Source organism: Mobula hypostoma, chromosome 6 (assembly GCF_963921235.1).
Source record: "Mobula hypostoma chromosome 6, sMobHyp1.1, whole genome shotgun sequence".
Lineage (NCBI taxonomy): Eukaryota > Metazoa > Chordata > Chondrichthyes > Myliobatiformes > Myliobatidae > Mobula > Mobula hypostoma.
The window spans coordinates 124,474,022-124,495,259 of NC_086102.1; the positions used below are offsets into that span (position 1 = coordinate 124,474,022).

At 46.4% G+C, this 21,238-nt stretch overlaps 1 protein-coding gene across 2 annotated transcripts in view; it reads right to left on the bottom strand.

Moving 5' to 3' along the window:
* LOC134348366 (neuropilin-2-like) overlaps window positions 1-21,238 on the bottom strand; it is a 116,993-nt gene that overhangs the window by 22,284 nt on the left and 73,471 nt on the right. For both annotated transcript variants that reach the window (XM_063051614.1, XM_063051615.1), the window contains exons 11-15: window positions 11,134-11,250; window positions 6,875-7,036; window positions 4,567-4,829; window positions 3,800-3,896; window positions 452-499 (exon numbers count right to left, since the gene is read on the bottom strand). In XM_063051614.1, the coding sequence (XP_062907684.1) occupies window positions 452-499; window positions 3,800-3,896; window positions 4,567-4,829; window positions 6,875-7,036; window positions 11,134-11,250 (687 nt within the window). The remainder of the gene's footprint in view (window positions 1-451; window positions 500-3,799; window positions 3,897-4,566; window positions 4,830-6,874; window positions 7,037-11,133; window positions 11,251-21,238) is intronic.

The following is a 21,238-nucleotide window of genomic DNA, read 5'->3' on the forward strand; positions in this document are numbered from 1 at the left end:
TCAGAAGGCACTCTTAAAAGAGATTAAATTACCCTGATAGGCCAATCAATTAGAGACTAAAAGACTGAAACTATGTTGTGCCATGAGTGTACAAACACTTGGTATACTTAGCCAAATCACCCCTCGCTGCTACTTTTCAGAGGGAGATAACCTGTTTTAAGACAAATCAATTAACTCCTCTGTAAAAATGGAGCGAGGGGGGGGAAATTTCAGACAAATTCATCAAGTGCTTGTCCCATAGACTAATTGGAAAACACTCCTATTTTGACAGCTTCAGGTTACTTTTCGCTCTTTCAATATTGTAGCAAGCCTAACGAAGCCCTGTGAGGGCCTTCAGAAATGGAGGCATGCCCCTTACATTCGCACATGCATTTCCATACAGTTAAGTACCTCCAAATGGCTTTCTGCCTGTTAGTCACTAGCAGCCTCAGAAATGGTACAGCACACTCACCTGTTGGTGTCTCACTCGTGTGGATCCCGGGAAAGGCACTGACGGGCTCTGTGAATAAAATATAAGCAGTGTTAACCCTCTGGATAGCCAGCAGAACTTTGCTACAGAACTGCGAGGCCAAATGTCAAGGAGTTTGATCACACGGAAAGGAGACAAGTTCTTGTGCACACGTTTGGGAACAAACTTATGTGGGGATGGCACAGAACAGTCTCCACACAGCCATTCCTTCCCAGAGAACTGCTGAAGGCTTGTCCTTTCAGTCTGCCTTGTTCACTACTGTGTGGAGATCTTGCACAAACAATTCTCTAGCTGGAGGCACAGTGCCGGTGATGTGGGAGCAATTCTGGCCTCAGCCACGATCTTCTCTCTGTGACCATGTGGGTGCTCCTGTCCCCTCCCAGATGCCAATGGGTAAGAGCATTGGGGGAGGAGGGAAATGGGATGAGTGTATGAGTAGTGTGAATGGGCAGCCTGCTTCCATGCAGTACGTCACATCCTGCACTGACTTTGTGATGGTGGCCAAATTGGGACAAACCAAGAGGAATATTTCAGCTGATTCTGCAAGTGGGCTACGGAGTAAAATCCAAACTGTCTCTTTTTTTAAAAAGCAAAGCCCTGCCTGCCCTCAAACTTGGGGAGTTATTGGCAACGGCTCACACTAATTTTAACATAGAAACATAGAAAATAGGTGCAGGAGTAGGCCATTCGGCCCTTCGAGCCTGCACCGCCATTTATTATGATCATGGCTGATCATCCAACTCAGAACCCAGCCTTCCCTCCATACCCCCTGACCCCTGTAGCCACAAGGGCCATATCTAACTTCCTTTTAAACATAGCTAATGAACTGGCCTCAACAGTTTGCTGTGGCAGAGAATTCCACAGATTCACCACTCTCTGTGTGAAGAAGTTTTTCCTAACCTCGGTCCTAAAAGGCTTCCCCTCTATCCTCAAACTGTGACCCCTCGTTCTAGACCTCCCCAACATCGGGAACAATCTTCCTGCATCTAGCCTGTCCAATCCCTTTAGGATCTTATACGTTTCAATCAGATCCCCCCTCAATCTTCTAAATTCCAACGAGTACAAGCCCAGTTCATCCAGTCTTTCTTCATATGAAAGACCTGCCATCCCAGGAATCAATCTGGTGAACCTTCTTTGTACTCCCTCTATGGCAAAGATGTCTTTCCTCAGATTAGGGGACCAAAACTGCACACAATACTCCAGGTGTGGTCTCACCAAGGCCTTGTACAACTGCAGTAGTACCTCCCTGCTCCTGTACTCGAATCCTCTCGCTATAAATGCCAGCATACCGTTCGCCTTTTTCACCGCCTGCTGTACCTGCATGCCCACTTTCAATGACTGGTGTATAATGACACCCAGGTCTCGTTGCACCTCCCCTTTTCCTAATCGGCCACCATTCAGATAATAATCTGTTTTCCTATTTTTGCCACCAAAGTGGATAACTTCACATTTATCCACATTAAATTGCATCTGCCATGAGTTTGCCCACTCACCCAACCTATCCAAGTCACCCTGCATCCTCTTAGCATCCTCCTCACTGCTAACACTGCCACCCAGCTTCATGTCATCCGCAAACTTGGAGATGCTGCATTTAATTCCCTCATCCAAGTCATTAATATATATTGTAAACAACTGGGGTCCCAGCACTGAGCCTTGCGGTACCCCACTAGTCACCGCCTGCCATTCTGAAAAGGTCCCGTTTATTCCCACTCTTTGCTTCCTGTCTGCTAACCAATTCTCCACCCACACCAATACCTTACCCCCAATACCGTGTGCTTTAAGTTTGCACACTAATCTCCTATGTGGGACCTTGTCAAAAGCCTTTTGAAAATCCAAATATACCACATCCACTGGTTCTCCCCTATCCACTCTACTAGTTACATCCTCAAAAAATTCTATGAGATTCGTCAGACATGATTTTCCTTTCACAAATCCATGCTGACTTTGTCCGATCATTTCACCGCTTTCCAAATGTGCTGTTATCACATCCTTGATAACTGACTCCAGCAGTTTCCCCACCACCGACGTTAGGCTAACCGGCCTATAATTCCCCGGTTTCTCTCTCCCTCCTTTTTTAAAAAGTGGGGTTACATTAGCCACCCTCCAATCCTCAGGAACTAGTCCAGAATCTAACCTCTCAGCTAACATCATCTCAGACCAGGCTATCAGCTCTTTAACTTCATAGCTATCCATGTGATCATGACAAGTTCAAGCAGATGGCCATGTTTCAGATGTTAACGTGCTCATTAACACCAAGCAGTTGGAAATCACTTTATGTGAATGTTTAGCTTGTCATTCTCTAGACAGTTCCCATTACCACCCAAATGTCTTGCCGATGACATTTCTCTGTGCCCTAGCTGAGTAATATGACCCTGTCCTCCTCTCCCAGAGCACCACTCTCTCCTTATCCTGGGCCAGTACAGAGCACAGAGCAGACTGACCCCAGCCAGATTTCCTTGGTTACAGCAGTAACGACATCACTCATGATCATGCTGTGGGGGTGAAGGCAGCACCAGGCAAGAAGTGGTAATGAGGCTGAGCCAGATGGGGACGTACTGGTCCATCATCATGAATTAGTCAGAAGATCTACTCGTATTTATCTATTTATCGATGCAGTGCGGAGCAGGGCCCTTCTGGCCCTTCAGGCCAGGCTGCCCCAACAAGCCCGCAGCCCCGATTAACCCGAACCTAATCGCGGGACAATTTGCAACGACCAACTAACCTGAGGGAGGAAACCGGAGCACCCGCACCTTCCACGGGGAGAACGTACAGATGTTCCTTACCGAACAGCTCTGGAATTGAACTCTGAACTCCAGAATGCCCTGAGCTGTCACAGCATCGGGCTTTCCTTATGATGTATGGAGGCCATTCAGCCCATCAACTCTGGATTCCCATCCATCACAAGGGGCGATTTAGAACGTGGAACACAGAACACCACAGCACAGGTTGGGCCCTTTGGCCCATTATGTTGAGCCAACCTTATAACCTACTCTAAGATTAAGTTAACCCTTCCTTCCTACATAGCCGTCCATTTTCTGTCACTACTTACAGTTAACTGACCAATCAGCCCAACTTTGGGGCAAGGGAGGAAACCAGGGCAACTACTTTGTCACAGGGAGAATGTGTTAACTCCATGCAAACAGCATCCCAGATCAGGATCGAACCCAGGATTTTAACTCTGTGAAGCAACAACCTCACCCTACTGATCCACAGCACTACCCTTGATGGATTACCTTACAAAATTTACCGACTTTTCTCTGATCCCCTTTGCTTACCCTCTCCCTACTGGCCCAGATAAGTTGCAGCTGATGAAGAGGCTCGGGTACTTACGAATACAGTGATCGAGCGATATATGCGATGCTATAGCAATGTCGTCAATGGCCATCTCTCCACTAACACCTCTGCCTACAATGCCTTCAATGATGACCTGGAAAGAGAAGGGAAGTAAGGTAATAGAATATTAAGAACTTCTTCATCAAACTACAAATGGGCTTGATTACATGAAGGACATAATGCCGAGGGTTTATAAAGCACTGGTCAGAGTGCATCTGGAGTATTGTGAGCAGTTTCGGGGCCCTTATTGAGCAAAGGATCCAGAGGGTCCAGAGGAGGTTCACGAGAATGATCCTGGCAATGAAAGGGTCAATGTATGAGGAGCATCTTATGGCTCTGGCTTTGCGCTCACCGGAGTTTAGAAGAATGAAGGGGGATTTCATTGAAACCTATCAAATATTGAAAAGCCTAGATACAGCAGGCGTGGAGAGGATGGTTCCAATAGTGGGACAGCCTATCTCAACCCTTTACGGATGAGAAGAAATTTCTTTAGCCAGAGGGCGGTGAATCTGAGAAAGTTATTGCCAAAGACCAGCCATCGAGGCCAGGTCATTGGGTCTAATCAAAGCAGAGTTTGATGGGTTTTTGATTATTAAGGGCATCAAACGTTATGGGGATAAGGCAGGAGATCAGGGTTGAGTGGGAAAATAAATCAGCCGTGATTGAATGGTGGAGCAAACTCGAAGGGACAAATGTTCTAATTCTGCCCCCTGTGTCGTATGGGCTGGTAGTGTACAGTAACCATAACCTAGGTAGCAAGTTACCTGATAGTCACTGTTATATCCTGGCAGGATGACCCTTCCTTCTTTCCACTTGTCACCCTGATCTCCCCTCAGCGACCAGAGCATCAGGTCATCTGGTCTCTTCCTTAGCAGTACCCGGAGCACGCCAACACCAGCACCGCGCATCCGGTACCAGAACACCATGCAGCGGTGGCTGTTAATGGGCGGCACCATGGGACTGAGTAACCTGGCGTGCTGTCCTTCCAGTAACCGGGAGGTTTCGATGTGCAGGTAGTTCCATTTATCTGGAAAAAAGAGGGAGATGTGTGAAAGGCTCCATAATGCAAATACTTTCTTATTTGCATTATGCTTTCAGGGGCTAGAGGACTACAGTTCAGAAATAGGCCTTTCAGCCCACCTAGTCCATGCTGACTTGATCTTCTACCTAGTCCCATCCACCTGCACTCTGTTCATATCCCTCCACCCCCTCTCATCCATACACAGTAGCTATCTAAACTTCCCTTAAATGTTGCAATTGAACCCATATCTACCTCTCCCACTGGCAGCCGGTTCCGCACTCCCACCACCCTCTGAGGGAAGAATTCTCCCCTCAGATTCCCCTTAAATATTTCACCTTTCACCCTAAACTTATGACATTGGAATCAGTTGGTTGATTTGTGAAGTATCGTGTGCTTCTTGGAGTGCAACATCAAGCACACGTTAAACAAATACACGCACAGGCGTCTTCGCTCTGTGGGCCACTTCTTCAGAACGAAGACCATCATCCTCGATCTCAAGGGATAGCCACGACGACGATGACCTCTAGCTTCAGTCTCGCTCAACCAGTGGAGAAAACGCCTGCATGCACTCACCCTGTCTATTACCCGCATAATTTTATTCTGAGCAACACACTAAATGCTGGAGGAAATCTGTGGCTCACGTAGCATCTATGGACAGGCAACGTTTTGGGCCAAGACCCTTCATCAGGACTGGAAAGAAAGGGGTAAGAAATCAAAATAAGAAGGTGTAGGGAGAGGAAGTGGTACAAGCTAGAAGGCAATAGATGAAGCCAGGTGGCGGGGGGGGAGGGAAGGTGGGTGGATGGGGGAGGGGGGACAAAGTGAGAAGCTGGGAGGTTATAGGTAGGAAAGGTAAAGGGCTGAAGAAGAAGGAATCTGATTGGAGAGCACAGTGAACCATGGGAGAAAGGGAAGGAGGAGGGGCACCAGAGGGAGGTGAGGGACAGGTGAGGAAAAGGGAACAGCAAAGAGGGGAGCCAGAATTAGGAATGGAAAACCTATTCAATGTTCCCCTATAACTCAGGCCCTCAAGTCCCGGCAACATGCTTGTAAATGTTCTCAAAGGACGAGCAAATGAAATGGTTTATGAAAGGATGAACTGCACTTTGCCCCTTGGATAAAGATCAAGGATATGAAAGGACCCTGGAATGAAACAGTGTAAAGATCCCAGAAAATTGTAGGGCTGGAGGAGGGAGCAGAATGATGGAAGGACAAGGCCACGGAAGAACGTAAATATAGTCAACACCTCATATTTGGTCTGGGTCGCCTCCAACCTGAAGACATGAAGATGGATTTCTCTAAGTTCTGGTAATTTCACCCCTCCCCATCTCTTCTTTCCCAATTCCCCATTCTGGCTCCCCTCTTACCCCTTCCCTTTTCCTCATCTGCCCATCACCTCTCTCTGTTGCCCCTCCTCCTTCTCCTTCTCCCATGGTTCACTCTCCTCTCCTGTTAGATATCTTCTTCTTCAGCCCTTTACCTTTCCCACTTATCAACTCCCAGTTTCTCACTTCATTACCCCTCCCCTGCCCACCAGACTATCCCCTCTCCTAGCTTCACCTACCACCAGCAGGTGGTACTTCCTCTCCATCCACCTTCTTATTCTTGCTTTCCCACCACCACGCCCCCCCCCTGCAACCTTTCCAGTCCTGTTGAAGGGTTTTGGCCAGAAAAGTCACCTGTTTATTCCTCTCCTTAGACGCTGCCTGACCTGCTGAGTTCCTCCAGCATCTTGTGTGTGTCACTCAAGATTTCCAGCAACTGCAGAATATTGTGTGCTTTTGAAGATGGCCGGTCATCTAAAATTAGCTTGTGAGGAGGGAATGTAGATTGATTTTGTTACCAGCCAGTAAGGTGATGGAAGGTTGGGGAAGAGCGGACTTGTCTGAGCACTGACGCAGCCACACTGAATTAATGACAGAGCCTGACAGTACAGGAAGAGAGGGAAGACATAAACCAGACTGTTGCTGAACTGCAAATGTAAAACTAGACCACAAGTTATTGAAAAGCAGGAGATACTGCCCCTTCAACTTGCCTTTAGTTTGACTTACCCATATTGTGGTAGTGGTTCAGTCGCAAATCTTCCACCTTCGGGCTCCCAGAGTGAACGGACCACTTGGATGGGGCTAAAGGGTCATGTGACCACCCACACAGCTCACTCTCGTGCGCGTCCCCGAAGCTGCAGTTGAAGCCCTCGATGCTGGAGTTGATATCTGCAGAGCGTGACGTTAATCCTTCTTCAGGATGTGTATTCACTCCCTTTCCAGCTACAACCACCCCTACCCACCACCCACCAGCCACCGCACCAGTCAATGCCATCAGTGGTCAAGGTACCAATGTTCCACCACTGCTTCTCATCCATGTTAAACTCCTCTCCCTTCCTTCCCAAGGGAACAAGGTAGATTAAACACCACAGATCTACAGTGAGAAGAGAGCCGTAGCTGCAGTGAAGAGTAAGCCGGATGCTTTTGTGAAGGTGAAATAAGGAGAGCAAATGCTCAGTGGAATGTCAACACCATTTCTGTACATAGTTACAGTACAATTGGAATGGGCCCTTTGGCCATGATGTTGCTCTGAGCTCTTTAAACTTCAATTAAATGCCTAACAAAATTACCCCTTCTACCTACACGGTGTCCATATCCCTCCATTCTCTGCTCATTCTTCTGCCTATCTACGAGCCTTTTAAATGCTGCTATAGTACCTGCAATAGGCAGGGAGCACGTTCCAGGCACCCACCACACTCTGTACAAAATAAAAGCTTGCCCCTCCCCTCCCACATCTCCTTGGAATTCACCCCCTTTTACCTTTAATGCATGTCCTCTAGTGTTCGATATCCTTCTATGTGGATGGAAAAATTTTCCTACCCCGTCTACACAAACACTTGGCAGGTCAGGTGTGAGGGCCATTGATCGCTAGGGTGTATCTGGCTGGCTAGGCGGGTGTCCCCCTCCCTTCTCAGCTCCATGTGCACCCCTCCAGAAGCAGCGTTTGGCCACAGAGGATGTCCCTCTAGAAGAGGACTACTCTGCATATCGGGGTCTATGATGTAGCTAATCCACTGTAGGATAAACCTTCAGGAAGAACCAAATTCCGTCCTTCCCTACTCCTGTAACGCACAGCAGCCCACCCTCAGAACACGCAACTCTCCCAGTCGGCCTTCCTTCCAGTGTCACTTTCAGTGGGAATAACCAGAATTAGTTCTGCAGACCTTCCCCCCCCCCCCCCGTCCCCCAGTGAATTCAGACACTATTCCAATTACCAGACTGCAAAGGTCAAAAATGGAGAAACTCTTCCATCCATCATTTGTTTTCCATTTGTTGAAAAATAAAAGGAAAAATATAAGACTATCATCCTCCAATGAGTTCTGTAGCTCACATCTCTGCTGCTGGGAAAATATTTTACGGTCAACCCTTGAAATCGAGTCCTGTTGAGGACTATCTAACATGACAACTGGAAAGGGGAACATGATCTTTTAGAGTCCTTAATGGTAAAGCTACCTCTTCAACAGAGGTCCTAGTTCCTTAGGGAGTGTGTTTGTGCAGACAACCCCTCCATTTCTTAATGTGAACTACTTTCTTTGATTGCAAGTCCCTTTGCAGCTACTTTTTTTAAGCCTAAGGTCTGACCTTAAACATGCAGGAAACTGATCGAGCAATTATTACAGGAAGTCTTGAAAACAGGTTTGATTAAAACAAACTATGTGTAGGTCAATACAACAGGTCTTAGTGGTGATTGAGGGAGAAGAGTTGGAGAAGAGGTAGGGGGAGGGGAGAAAGGTGTGAAGTCGAGTTGGAGAGGTATTACTCATGGAACATAAGGAAGAGAGAGACAGAAACCACGTCAAATTTCAATGCCTCCTACTGTCACTATTGAAACAGGGGCAAGGGAGGCAAATGTGGGGGAAATGGTGCAGAACCTGAGGGATCTCAAGCTGGGGAGTCAGCAATAAGTAATGGAGTTTGTGCAGATGAAGTTGTAGGTGACATTGGAGAGGTCTAATTTGGAGCATTGTGTGCACATCTGGTAACCCACCTACAGTAAAGATATCACCAAGATTGAAAGAGTACAGAGAAAATTTACAAGGATGTTGCCCAGACTTGAGAACCTGAGTTATAGAAGGTTGAATAGGTTAGGGTTTCATTCCCTGGAGCCTAGGAGAATGAGGGGAGATTTGATAGTAGTATGGAAAATTATGAGGAGTCCAGATAGGGTAAATGCAAGTAGGCCTTTTTCACTGAGGTTGGGTGAGACTAGAACTAGAGGTCATATTAAGAGTGAAAAGTTAAGGGAAACCTGAGGGGTAACTTCTTAACTCAGAGTGTGGAACAAGCTGTCAGCAGAAGTGGTGGATGTGTGTTCCATTTCAATATTTAAAAGAAGTTTGGATAAGTACATGGAAAGGGGGTTATGAATGGCTATGGTCCAGATGCAAATCAATGGGACAAGGCAAAATAATAACTTGGCATGGACTAGATGGGCCAAATGGCCTGTGTTTGTAATATAGTGCTCTACAACTCTATGACCCTACATTGACAAAGTTTCTTCCCCTGCCTTCCAGATGCAATGGGACTAAGGGATGGCCACACCAAACTTTGTGCCAAATGGGGAAGAGCCACCTCACAGGCACAACACTGCCCGTCGTTCATTTTCCCATATTACTAAATTACTTGCCCTCCCTGCCTTTGGACCTGTGTCATTCGCCATCACTGGCAGAGCTGCCAGGATTCAGGGAGGCACTTGACAAACATTGAGGTGGTCCGGCCCTGATGCCAATGAGGGGAGAGAATGAGAGACTGGACACATACTTACACTGGAGAGGGTGTGGGGAAAAAGAGGTCAGGGAGATCCCAGGAGTACAGAGATTACATTGGCCTCAACAGCAGCAAGGAGGGAGACCAAGGAGAACTTTCAAGTGGGAAGCATCAGTGGGGAATCTGAAGGTGACAGGTTATTGCTTTTCTGACATTGTTTGTGGTTAAGAGCATAGTGGTGTTACCTAGCCATCTTCCTGGCCCACTCTAGCCTTGCAGACCCTCTTCAATCAACGACCCCTCCCACTGGTTACCATGGTTACTACGTAAGCAAAAAAAACCCAGTAAGTTGGTCTTCCTATTCTTCACCTGCCACATTTAAGGTCAGAAGTGACAAAATAAGATTCTGTTCACATTTAGATCTCAGACATGTCCCCAACTCACTCATTTACAAGGGTGTCTTGGTGGCTAGAGTTTCTCTGAATGTGTTTTTAAACATGGTAGACATTGGGACTGGCTGTGTCTGCGGATCACTGAGTATGTAGAATGACTGGCCTAGTATCTGTTGGCACTTGTTGGAGTCTTGCGCCTGCTTTCCTTCGTTTGTCTGGACTACAGGCTCGTGTTCTTGGGTTGCTGTTCCCCTGAGCTATTGCCCAGTGACCGGCCCATCACTACTGTGAACAGTCGGCCTTGTTTCTCTGGTTTACAAGTAAACATTACTCCGGATTACTGGCCTCTGGACTATTGGCTTGTGCTCCTCCTGTATATATTTTACAAGCCTTTAGGCCCTGTGTTCATCAGGATGCTTGGCTGACTGCTTCTTAAGGACGATCTGCTAGACTCGAGCTGGCATTATAACTGCGGTATATGAACCAGAAGGAGATATCTCATCCTGCTATTGTCTGAAAAGAAACTGAAACCCATATATCTATACCGGACAGCATGGTGACATGGCGGCTAGTACAACACTTTACAGCAACAGCTGTAGGATCAGGGTTCAATTCCAGCCACTGCCTGTCAGGAGTTTGTATGTTCTCCCTGTGACCACACATGTTTCCTCCAGATTTTCCTGTGTTCCGAAGGTGTACAGATGAATAAGAGTTAGTCAGCCATCGGCATGTCACGTTAGCACCAGAATCGTGCCGCCATTGTGGGCTACCTCGCTGATTTGATCTGACACAACATGACGCACTTTACTGTACGTTTCGATGTACATGCGACAAATAAAGGTCATTTCTGTCTCTTCGGACCTTTAATCTTTACATTGTGACCTGAGCTTTCTAGGCAGTTTGGCAGGTTGCATAAGCTGCACAAACCGAGGGGGTTCCTCTCCTGTTCTGTTCATGCAGGCAGAAGGGCAGCATCGTAACACAGTGCTTACAGCGGTAGCTGTGAGACCGGGGTTCAATTCACACTGCTATCTATAAGCAGCTTGTATGATCTCCCCACACAGGTTTTCTCCCGCCTACCAAAGGATGTACGGTTAGACATGTTATCTTTGACTGAAGCATCCATGTGTTGTTATTGTTGTGATTCTGGCATGTAATAGCACTCACCGACCACATGGGGGCCGATCATACAGGCAGGATCGGCTTCATCCATGCAAGGAGCCTCGGTGGCGTTCTCCGCCCCCCACTGCGTGGACACAACGGTGGCAGCAGACGTGGTGGTTGCTGGAAAAGACAGCGTATTCTCAGTGACCTGACTCTCATACCCATGCGGCATTTTTCTTCACAGCATTCAAAATGTTTGCATCCTCTCCCTGCGAGCACACAGATTTCCTCCGGGTGCCTCCAGTTTATCCCCCACCCGCGCGGGGCTGGGAGGTTAATCGGCCACTGTAAGTCGCTCTCAGCGTGTGGGCGAGGGTTAGAATCTGGGTGCTGTTACGTAGAACGGTACAGAACAGGTTCAGGACTGTCTGACCACTATGTCTGTATTAACCATGATGCCTATCCTATCTGCTTGCACATAAATGGTATCTCTCTATTCCCTGTCTGTTCATGAATCTGTCTAAATGCCTCTGCAATGTTGCTCTTGCATCACCTCTCCTGGCTGCGCGCTGGAGGCTCCTACTACCCTCTATTTAAAAAGCCTGCTTTAACCCTTTCTCCTCTCATCCTAAAGCATTGTCCTCTAGTATCTGACACTCCTACCACAGGGAAAAGACTATATCTATGCCTTCATAATTGTATAAACCCATCAGATCTCCCCTCAGCTCTGACACTCCAAAGAAAATCCAAGATTGTCCCATCTCTAGCAATTTGGTGAGCCACCTCACACCCTTCCTGAGAAATTAATCCAAGTTTGAAAAGGAAATGGGGAGGATGCAAAGAAAAAGAATAGGGGATGCGAGCAAATTGGTGCTTGATGGTTGGCATGGACTCAGTGGGGCCGTGATGCCTCAGCACCAGTTGTGACACCTTGTCGAAAGGCGGAAGGGTCAAAGTTTTCACAACAATGAACACAAAGGGGCGAAGAGGGGAGGTGGAGGAAAGTTGAGATGTTTATGAATTCCAGAAGGTGTGGCCTAGACATGGTGGCAAACACTGGACAAAAAACACTGGGAGATGTTTTTGCAGCCAGAATTGAAGGAACAGAGAGATCCCTTTAGATTGGAGGAGGTTACATCATTGAAGGAATATGTATTTCAATCCATCATTGTTTGCCAACTCCCAGCATTCGGATTTCTCATTTTGATTAATCTTTCTGCAAATGCATTTTATACAAACTCAGCTCGGATCTTACACTTAATTATATTATAATGGCCTCCTAACAAATTGACAAATGATTACCATTCAGTAACAGAGTGAAATTCTTGCAAATATGCTCAACGTGAAGTCGAGTCGTATAAATACAAGTATTGTTAGGACACAGTTAATATACACACACCCACACACACACACACACACACACACACACACACACACACACATATACATACACACACGCACACATACCCACACATAAATACACACACGCACACACACACAACAAAATCTGTGACTAATTTAAAACAGAACGAACTCTGAATTTATATTTAAAATTATGGTGCCTGGTTTGTGTCTAAACTTCACGTCAGGAAAGGTGGAAGGAATTAAAAGACCGGTAGGTTTTCTGGGTAATGTTTACCATTCCATATTAGAACAAGGTTATTATAAATATGAATGAATCTCTTTATTTCATAGTCCAACTTGGCACACTATCAAAAATTGCCTGCACCAAATCACTTCTTAATCACAATAGCTTTTTAAAATACCTCAATGGCCTTGCATTAAATCACTGCTGAAAGCTAACTCCTGCCAGTTTCCCAGAATATCTGGTCTGAGTTCAGTTAACAGAGGTTACGCATCCTCATAATCAGTTGGAGAGAAAACACGTAGGGCGATACTCATCGACAAAAGGACCTAAAAACCCATGCTGACTTTTCAGTGCCCGGCTGAGGACTCCAGTTTCAGAGTTATTGTCTTTTAAAAGAAATGCTTTCATTTTCATACTTTCTTATGACTTAGATGGAGGTAATTCTGTCCTTGAAATCTATGCAATCCCATCAATCCCATCACCCACTCCCTGATTTCCATGTGACCTCGTCCCTTTCACATGCCCTTGAACTTCTGATCTTTCTCCCAATTCTCCTGCACGAGGGATAATTGACAGAGGCCAGCCAACCTGCCATAAGTGGGAGATGTTGTGACTGCCCGACTCACAGGGTGGGGAACTGAAGGGAAGAGAACGAAAGAGAAATGCAACTCAGGGAGGCCCAGGTTGCCCCTTGCTCAGTGTTATCACTTAGGATGGATACAAAGCAGTGTGGATTCATGGCCAGGGGTTTAGCTGGGCAGGGAGTGACTGGGTCCTATCCCTTTGCCCAGCATTGAAGAAAACATCATTATTTAGCGAGAAGGAAAGTAAAGGATTAGGAAGGAAGAAGTGGGGGTGGGGAAGTCAGAGGATAAAGGGGAAGCGGGGGAGACAGAATGTAAGCTAATGAGAGGGGATTCTAAAAATCACAAAAAAGAAGAGGGAAGAGGATGAGAGAGTGTGTGGGGATTACTCCCGGATCTGAGGAGCCACTGACAAGGCCTGACAAGTGAGTACAGTGCCGTTGTCCAGAGTAATCGGGAGCAGATGGCTGGGGGTTAGCGCTGAAGGCTAATTGAATGAAACCACAAGTCAGCAGCGTGTTACATGTGGCCCCGCTTCCTAAGAGAACACAGGAGTAAACAGACTGCCCTCACAGATGCCCCAGCTGTAACCTGTCATAGTTCAACAGTCCACTTGCTAGCACTGGAAGAAGTGGCCCGAGGGGACGGGGGGGGACTAACAACTGGTGCATCAGGGGTGACAACAGGGCTGGAGTGCTTGTTAGAGGAGTGACTAACCTCCTCCCCATGCCTGATTAGGAACAGACTGTTTCTCATGATGACTTCCTGAACCTGGAAGCCAAGTATTTGAGATGCAGGTTTCGTAATCACTACCCCACACCCAAACATCTGGTGAGCAGCCCTGAGGCGTAAACTTCACTGACTTTCTTTTTCCAAGAAAAAACTTCAGTTGCTGTTCCATAACACAGCCCGCTGAACAAGTCATCGAGGGTGGAAAGATGCTTTATTTTGCTTTAGCTAAATATGCGGGGGGTAGCAGTTTCACATTTTTCTCATTTCCAATGCTCTGTTCAAAGGAAGTCCATATAACTGAATTTCCAAAGCACCCACTGCTATTTTGCATGTTTAGCACAGGCAGCCAAAAACAATATCTGAGTCCACCTCCATCATTTCTTTAAACCGTTGGGAGATTTATGTCACATACAAATTCCTTTGAAAAGTCTTTGCTTTAATCAAAATGGAATTGATATGGTGAAGGAGGCTCTTCAGCCCATTGAGTCTATACTGGTTCTTTTTAGTCCCAATCTCCTGCTCTTTCCCCGTGCCCTTGTAAATTATGCTCTCTTATTAAATCATGACCCAGTCGTTTCCCGGTCATGAGGCCCTTCTTCTGGTTGGGGTCGACGATGGGTATTGCATCCCAGCTGTCTTCATGATACACAAGCCCGGGAAGTACGATGTGGAGAGCAAGCTGTTGCCCGTGTAACAAGCTCCCTCTCTCCACGCAGTGAGGAACCCAATGGAACGGTGGAGACCGATACAGTTTGGCCACCAGCAGCATCGCAGGAGTTGCCAGTCAGCGTTGAGCTCACTGTAGGACTGCCTTAGGGGCCGCAGCTCTGGATTTTTCCTCGGCTTTTACCCGTCAAAGCCCTCCCCACAGCTGCAAGGTAGCGGAGGTTTGAGATCAGAGTTCTCCTTCTCCTGGGTGAGCTCCAGCCATGGCTGACCAGCCCCTACTGCTTTAAGGTGCCAGTAACCCGCCTTTGCCCCTTCTCCTGTCATTAGAAATGGTTCTGCTGGGCTTAGTAGCTAAGCCACACGTGAAGGCCAGGAGCTGGACTTGGTTGTCAGAGGCTATTTCAGGCGGACGCCATTGAGAGCATTTAATGGTAGTGGGAGCTTATCCCTATTACCACCTCTGGCTATGACAACCTGACCATGGAGCCCATTAAATATGAACTGCTGGTTGGCTCTGAATTACCACTCATTACCATCATCGAATAAAATAGGATCTCCTCCCAAGTTTTCACTATAAATAACCTCAGCAACTCAGTTTCTTCAGACAATAAGTCCATAAGACACAGGAGCAGAATTAGGCCACTCAGCCCATCAAGTCTGCTCCATCATTTCATCATGGCTGATTTATTATCCCTCTCAACACCATTCTCCTGTCCTCTCCCTGTATCCTTTAACATCCTTACTACTCAAAAATCTATTAACCTCCACTTTAAATATACCAAATGACTTGGCCTCCACAGCCATCTGTGGCAATGAATTCCACAAATTCATCACCCTCTGGCTAAAGAAATTCCTCCTCATCCCAGTTCTAAAGGGACATCCTTCTATTCTGAGGCTTTGCCCCCTGGTCTGAGACTCCCCCACTATTGAATACATCCTCTCCACATCCATTCTACTTAGGCCTTTCAATATTTGAAGGTTTCAGTTAGATCTCCCCTCATTCTTCCGAACTGCAGCAAGTACAGACCCGGAGCCGTCAAATGCTCCTCATACTTTAACCCTTTCATTCCTGGGATCCTACTAGGAGTATTTCTCACGAGATTGTTTGGAGTAAGAATGTCCAGATTATTGTGTGTGGAGAAATGGGAGGCAGCTATAAGTAAACAGACCACAATAAATTTTCTGTCTGTTTTTCTCTCTTGCTGGGTTGTGGCGAGCAAAACAGTGTGTAAATTATAACGAGAGTGCGTGTGACTGCTCACGTTTATCCAGTATTCTGAGTCAGATCAATGGTGAGTAAGGTGGTGTGTAGATCCAAGTCGAGCTGAGTCCAAGTCTGTGGGAGGGGTGGAAGCCTCTCCTGAGGGTAGGGGACTGTGTATTTACGCTGGTTGAGAGAGGAATGGGGCTATTTTTGCTGTGGTTATTTTGTTGCTTGTGTTGTGCCCTGTTGTGTTCTGCCATGCATTGTGGGCACTCTATGTTGGCGCCATAATGTGTGGTGACAGATGCAGACAGCCCCCAGCACACCCTCAGACTTGCTGGTTGCTAACGCAGGTGATGCATTTCAACGTCCACGTGATAAAAAAAAACTTGAATCTTCAATCTTGAATCCTGATACTGACACTGCTGAAGTGTGTGAGGTGTGTGTTTGGGGTACAAGTGTGAGAGCTCAGGAGAGGGTGTTAGAGGGAGGGAGTAGAGCAGGCGAGGATGTGTCATTCCGGTGCAGAGTGAGATGATTGAAGTGTCTGAGTACCATGTGTACGGTTGTTCTCAGGTGCGTGCACTACACTGAATGATTACAGTGTCACGTACTGAATGAAGCTGCATGCCAGAAAATTACATCACATTCAATAAGAAGGGAGATGTGTGAGCAATCCTGACTGTGCAGAAGACTACAAGGAGCGAGAGTGCTTGCCAGTGCGATTCCGTAAATATGTGACTGTTATTGATCAAGATTCTTGTCACTTCACACAGACGGATTATGTCACAGTTGTAAAATGTTATTTGCCGCTTAACCTGGGGTCACTTGTTAGTGCTCCTCTTCCAGGAAGCAGCAACCACCAAGCACAGATCCCTGTTCTAAAAACATACACACATCTGAATGCATACACACGTAGACACAAACTCTCTCTCACACACAAGCACACTAAGTCTCTCTCACACACACACACACACACACACACACACACAAGTGCATGCATGCACACATACACACACAGACAGGCATATGCAGAAGCATGTGAACATACACCTTTAAACACACCTAGGAAAATGCACAACACACATATACACGTATCAATGAATATCTTCTCAAACACACACATGAACGTATACATAAGCACAGCTGAAAGGTCTGAAGATGGATAAATCACCTGGACCAGATGGACTACACCCCGGGGTTCTGAATGAGGTAGCTGAAGAGACTGATAGAAAACATAGAAACATAGAAAATAGGTGCAGGAGTAGGCCATTCGGCCCTTCGAGCCTGCACCGCCATTTATTATGATCATGGCTGATCATCCAACTCAGAACCCCGCCCCAGCCTTCCCTCCATACCCCCTGACCCCCGTAGCCACAAGGGCCATATCTAACTCCCTCTTAAATATAGCCAATGAACTGGCCTCAACAGTTTCCTGTGGCAGAGAATTCCACAGATTCACCACTCTCTGTGTGAAGAAGTTTTTCCTAATCTCGGTCCTAAAAGGCTTCCCCTCTATCCTCAAACGGTGGCCCCTCGTTCTGGACTTCCCCAACATCGGGAACAATCTTCCTGCATCTAGCCTGTCCAATCCCTTTAGGATCTTATACATTTCAATCAGATCCCCCCTCAATCTTCTAAATTCCAACGAGTACAAGCCCAGTTCATCCAGTCTTTCTTCATATGAAAGTCCTGCCATCCCAGGAATCAATCTGGTGAACCTTCTTTGTACTCCCTCTATGGCAAAGATGTCTTTCCTCAGATTAGGGGACCAAAACTGCACACAATACTCCAGGTGTGGTCTCACCAAGGCCTTGTACAACTGCAGTAGTACCTCCCTGCTCCTGTACTCGAATCCTCTCGCTATAAATGCCAGCATACCATTCGCCTTTTTCACCGCCTGCTGTACCTGCATGCCCACTTTCAATGACTGGTGTATAATGACACCCAGGTCTCGTTGCACCTCCCCTTTTCCTAATCGGCCACCATTCAGATAATAATCTGTTTTCCTATTTTTGCCACCAAAGTGGATAACTTCACATTTATCCACATTAAATTGCATCTGCCATGAATTTGCCCACTCACCCAACCTATCCAAGTCACCCTGCATCCTCTTAGCATCCTCCTCACTGCTAACACTGCCACCCAGCTTCGTGTCATCCACAAACTTGGAGATGCTGCATTTAATTCCCTCATCCAAGTCATTAATATATATTGTAAACAACTGGGGTCCCAGCACTGAGCCTTGCGGTACCCCACTAGTCACCGCCTGCCATTCTGAAAAGGTCCCGTTTATTCCCACTCTTTGCTTCCTGTCTGCTAACCAATTCTCCACCCACACCAATACCTTACCCCCAATATCGTGTGCTTTAAGTTTGCACACTAATCTCCTGTGTGGGACCTTGTCAAAAGCCTTTTGAAAATCCAAATATACCACTGGTTCTCCCCTATCCACTCTACTAGTTACATCCTCAAAAAATTCTATGAGATTCGTCAGACATGATTTTCCTTTCACAAATCCATGCTGACTTTGTCCGATCATTTCACCGCTTTCCAAATGTGCTGTTATCACATCCTTGATAACTGACTCCAGCAGTTTCCCCACCACCGACGTTAGGCTAACCGGTCTATAATTCCCCAGTTTCTCTCTCCCTCCTTTTTTAAAAAGTGGGGTTACATTAGCCACCCTCCAATCCTAAGGAACTAGTCCAGAATCTAACGAGTTTTGAAAAATTATCACTAATGCATCCACTATTTCTTGGGCTACTTCCTTAAGCACTCTGGGATGCAGACCATCTGGTCCTGGGGATTTATCTGCCTTCAATCCCTTCAATTTACCTAACACCACTTCCCTACTAACATGTATTTCGCTCAGTTCCTCCATCTCACTGGACCCTCTGTCCCTTACTATTTCTGGAAGATTATTTATGTCCTCCTTAGTGAAGACAGAACCAAAGTAATTATTCAATTGGTCTGCCATGTCCTTGCTCCCCATAATCAATTCACCTGTTTCTGTCTGCAGGGGACCTACATTTGTCTTTACCAGTCTTTTCCTTTTTACATATCTATAAAAGCTTTTACAGTCCGTTTTTATGTTCCCTGCCAGTTTTCTCTCATAATCTTTTTCCCCCTTCCTAATTAAGCCCTTTGTCCTCCTCTGCTGAACTCTGAATTTCTCCCAGTCCTCAGGTGAGCCACTTTCTCTGGCTAATTTGTATGCTTCTTCTTTGGAATTGATACTATCCCTAATTTCTCTTGTCAGCCACGGGTGCACTACCTTCCTTAATTTATTCTTTTGCCAAACTGGGATGAACAATTGTTGTAGTTCATCCATGCAACCTTTAAATGCTTGCCATTGCATATCCACCGTCAATCCTTTAAGTGTCATTTGCCAGTCTATTTTAGCTAATTCACGTCTCATACCTTCAAAGTTACCCCTCTTTAAGTTCAGAACCTTTGTTTCTGAATTAACTATGTCACTCTCCATCTTAATGAAGAATTCCACCATATTATGGTCACTCTTACCCAAGGGGCCTCTCACGACAAGATCGCTAATTAACCCTTCCTCATTGCTCAAAACCCAGTCCAGAATAGCCTGCTCTCTAGCTGGTTCCTCGACATGTTGGTTCAAAAAACCATCCCGCATACATTCCAAGAAATCCTCTTCCTCAGCACCTTTACCAATTTGGTTCACCCAGTCTACATGTAGATTGAAGTCACCCATTATAACTGCTGTTCCTTTATTGCACACATTTCTAATTTCCTATTTAATACCATCTCCGACCTCACTACTACTGTTAGGTGGCCTGTACACAACTCCCACCAGCGTCTTCTGCCCCTTAGTGTTACGCAGCTCTACCCATATCGATTCCACATCTTCCCGGCTTATGTCCTTCCTTTCTATTGCGTTAATCTCTTCTTTAACCAGCAACGCCACCCCACCTCCCCTTCCTTCATGTCTATCCCTCCTGAATATTGAATATCCCTGAACGTTGAGCTCCCATTCCTGGTCACCCTGGAGCCATGTCTCTGTGATCCCAACTATATCATAATCATTAATAACAATCTGCACTTTCAATTCATCCACCTTATTACAAATGCTCCTTGCATTGACACATAAAGCCTTCAGGCGCTCTTTTACAACTCTCTTAGCCCTTATACAATTATGTTGAAAAGTGGCCCTTTTTAATGCTTGCCCTGGATTTGTCGGCCTGCCACTTTTACTTTTCTCCTTTGTACTTTTTGCTTCTACCCTCACTTTACACCCCTCTGTCTCTCTGCACTGGTTCCCATCCCTCTGTTGTGAACTAACCTCCTCACGCCTAGCCTCTTTAATTTGATTCCCACCCCCCAACCATTCTAGTTTAAAGTCACCTCAGTAGCCCCCGCTAATCTCCCTGCCAGGATATTGGTCCCCCTAGGATTCAAGTGTAACCCGTCCTTTTTGTACAGGTCACGCCTGCGCCAAAAGAGGTCCCAATGATCCAAAAACTTGAATCCCTGCCTCCTGCCCCAATCCCTCAGCCACGCATTTATCCTCCACCTCATCGCATTCCTACTCTCACTGTCGCGTGGCACAGGCAGTAATCCCGAGATTACTACCTTTGCAGTACTTTTTCTCAACTCCCTTCCTAGCTCCCTATATTCTCCTTTCAGGACCTCTTCCCTTTTCCTACCTATGTCATTGGTACCCATATGTACCACGACCTCTGGCTCCTCACCCTCCCACTTCAGGATATCTTGAACACGATCAGAAATATCCCAGACCCTGGCACCAGGGAGGCAAACTACCATCCGGGTCTCTGGACTGCATCCACAGAATCGCCTGATGAGGCATTTGTAATGATCTTTCAAGAATCAATAGATTCTGAAAGTTTCCGAAGGACTGGAAAATTACAAACGTCACTCCACTCTTTAGGAAGGGAGGTAAAAGGCCATTTAGCCTGACTTTAGTGGTTGGGAAGATGTTGGGAGTCTATTATTGACAAGGTGCCACACATGAGGCTGCTTAACAAGATAGCAGGAGAGATACTAGCATGGATAGAATATTGGTTGACTGGCAAGATGCAAAGAGTGGGTATAAACGGGGCCTATTCTGTTTGGCTGTCAATGATTAACGTTGTTCCACAGGGGTTGGTGTTGGGACCACTTCTTTTCATATTTTACGTCAGCGATTTTGATGACATAATTGATAGCTTTGTGGTAAAGTATGCAGAAGATACAAAGATAGGTGAGAGGGCCAGGTAGTGTTGAGGAAGCAGGGAGTCTGCAGAAGGACACGGACAGTTTGGAAGTATCGTCAAAGAAATGGCAGATGGAATATAGTGTCGGGAAGTGCACGGTCATGAACTTTGGTAGAAGGAATAAAGGTGTAGTATTTTCTAAATGAGG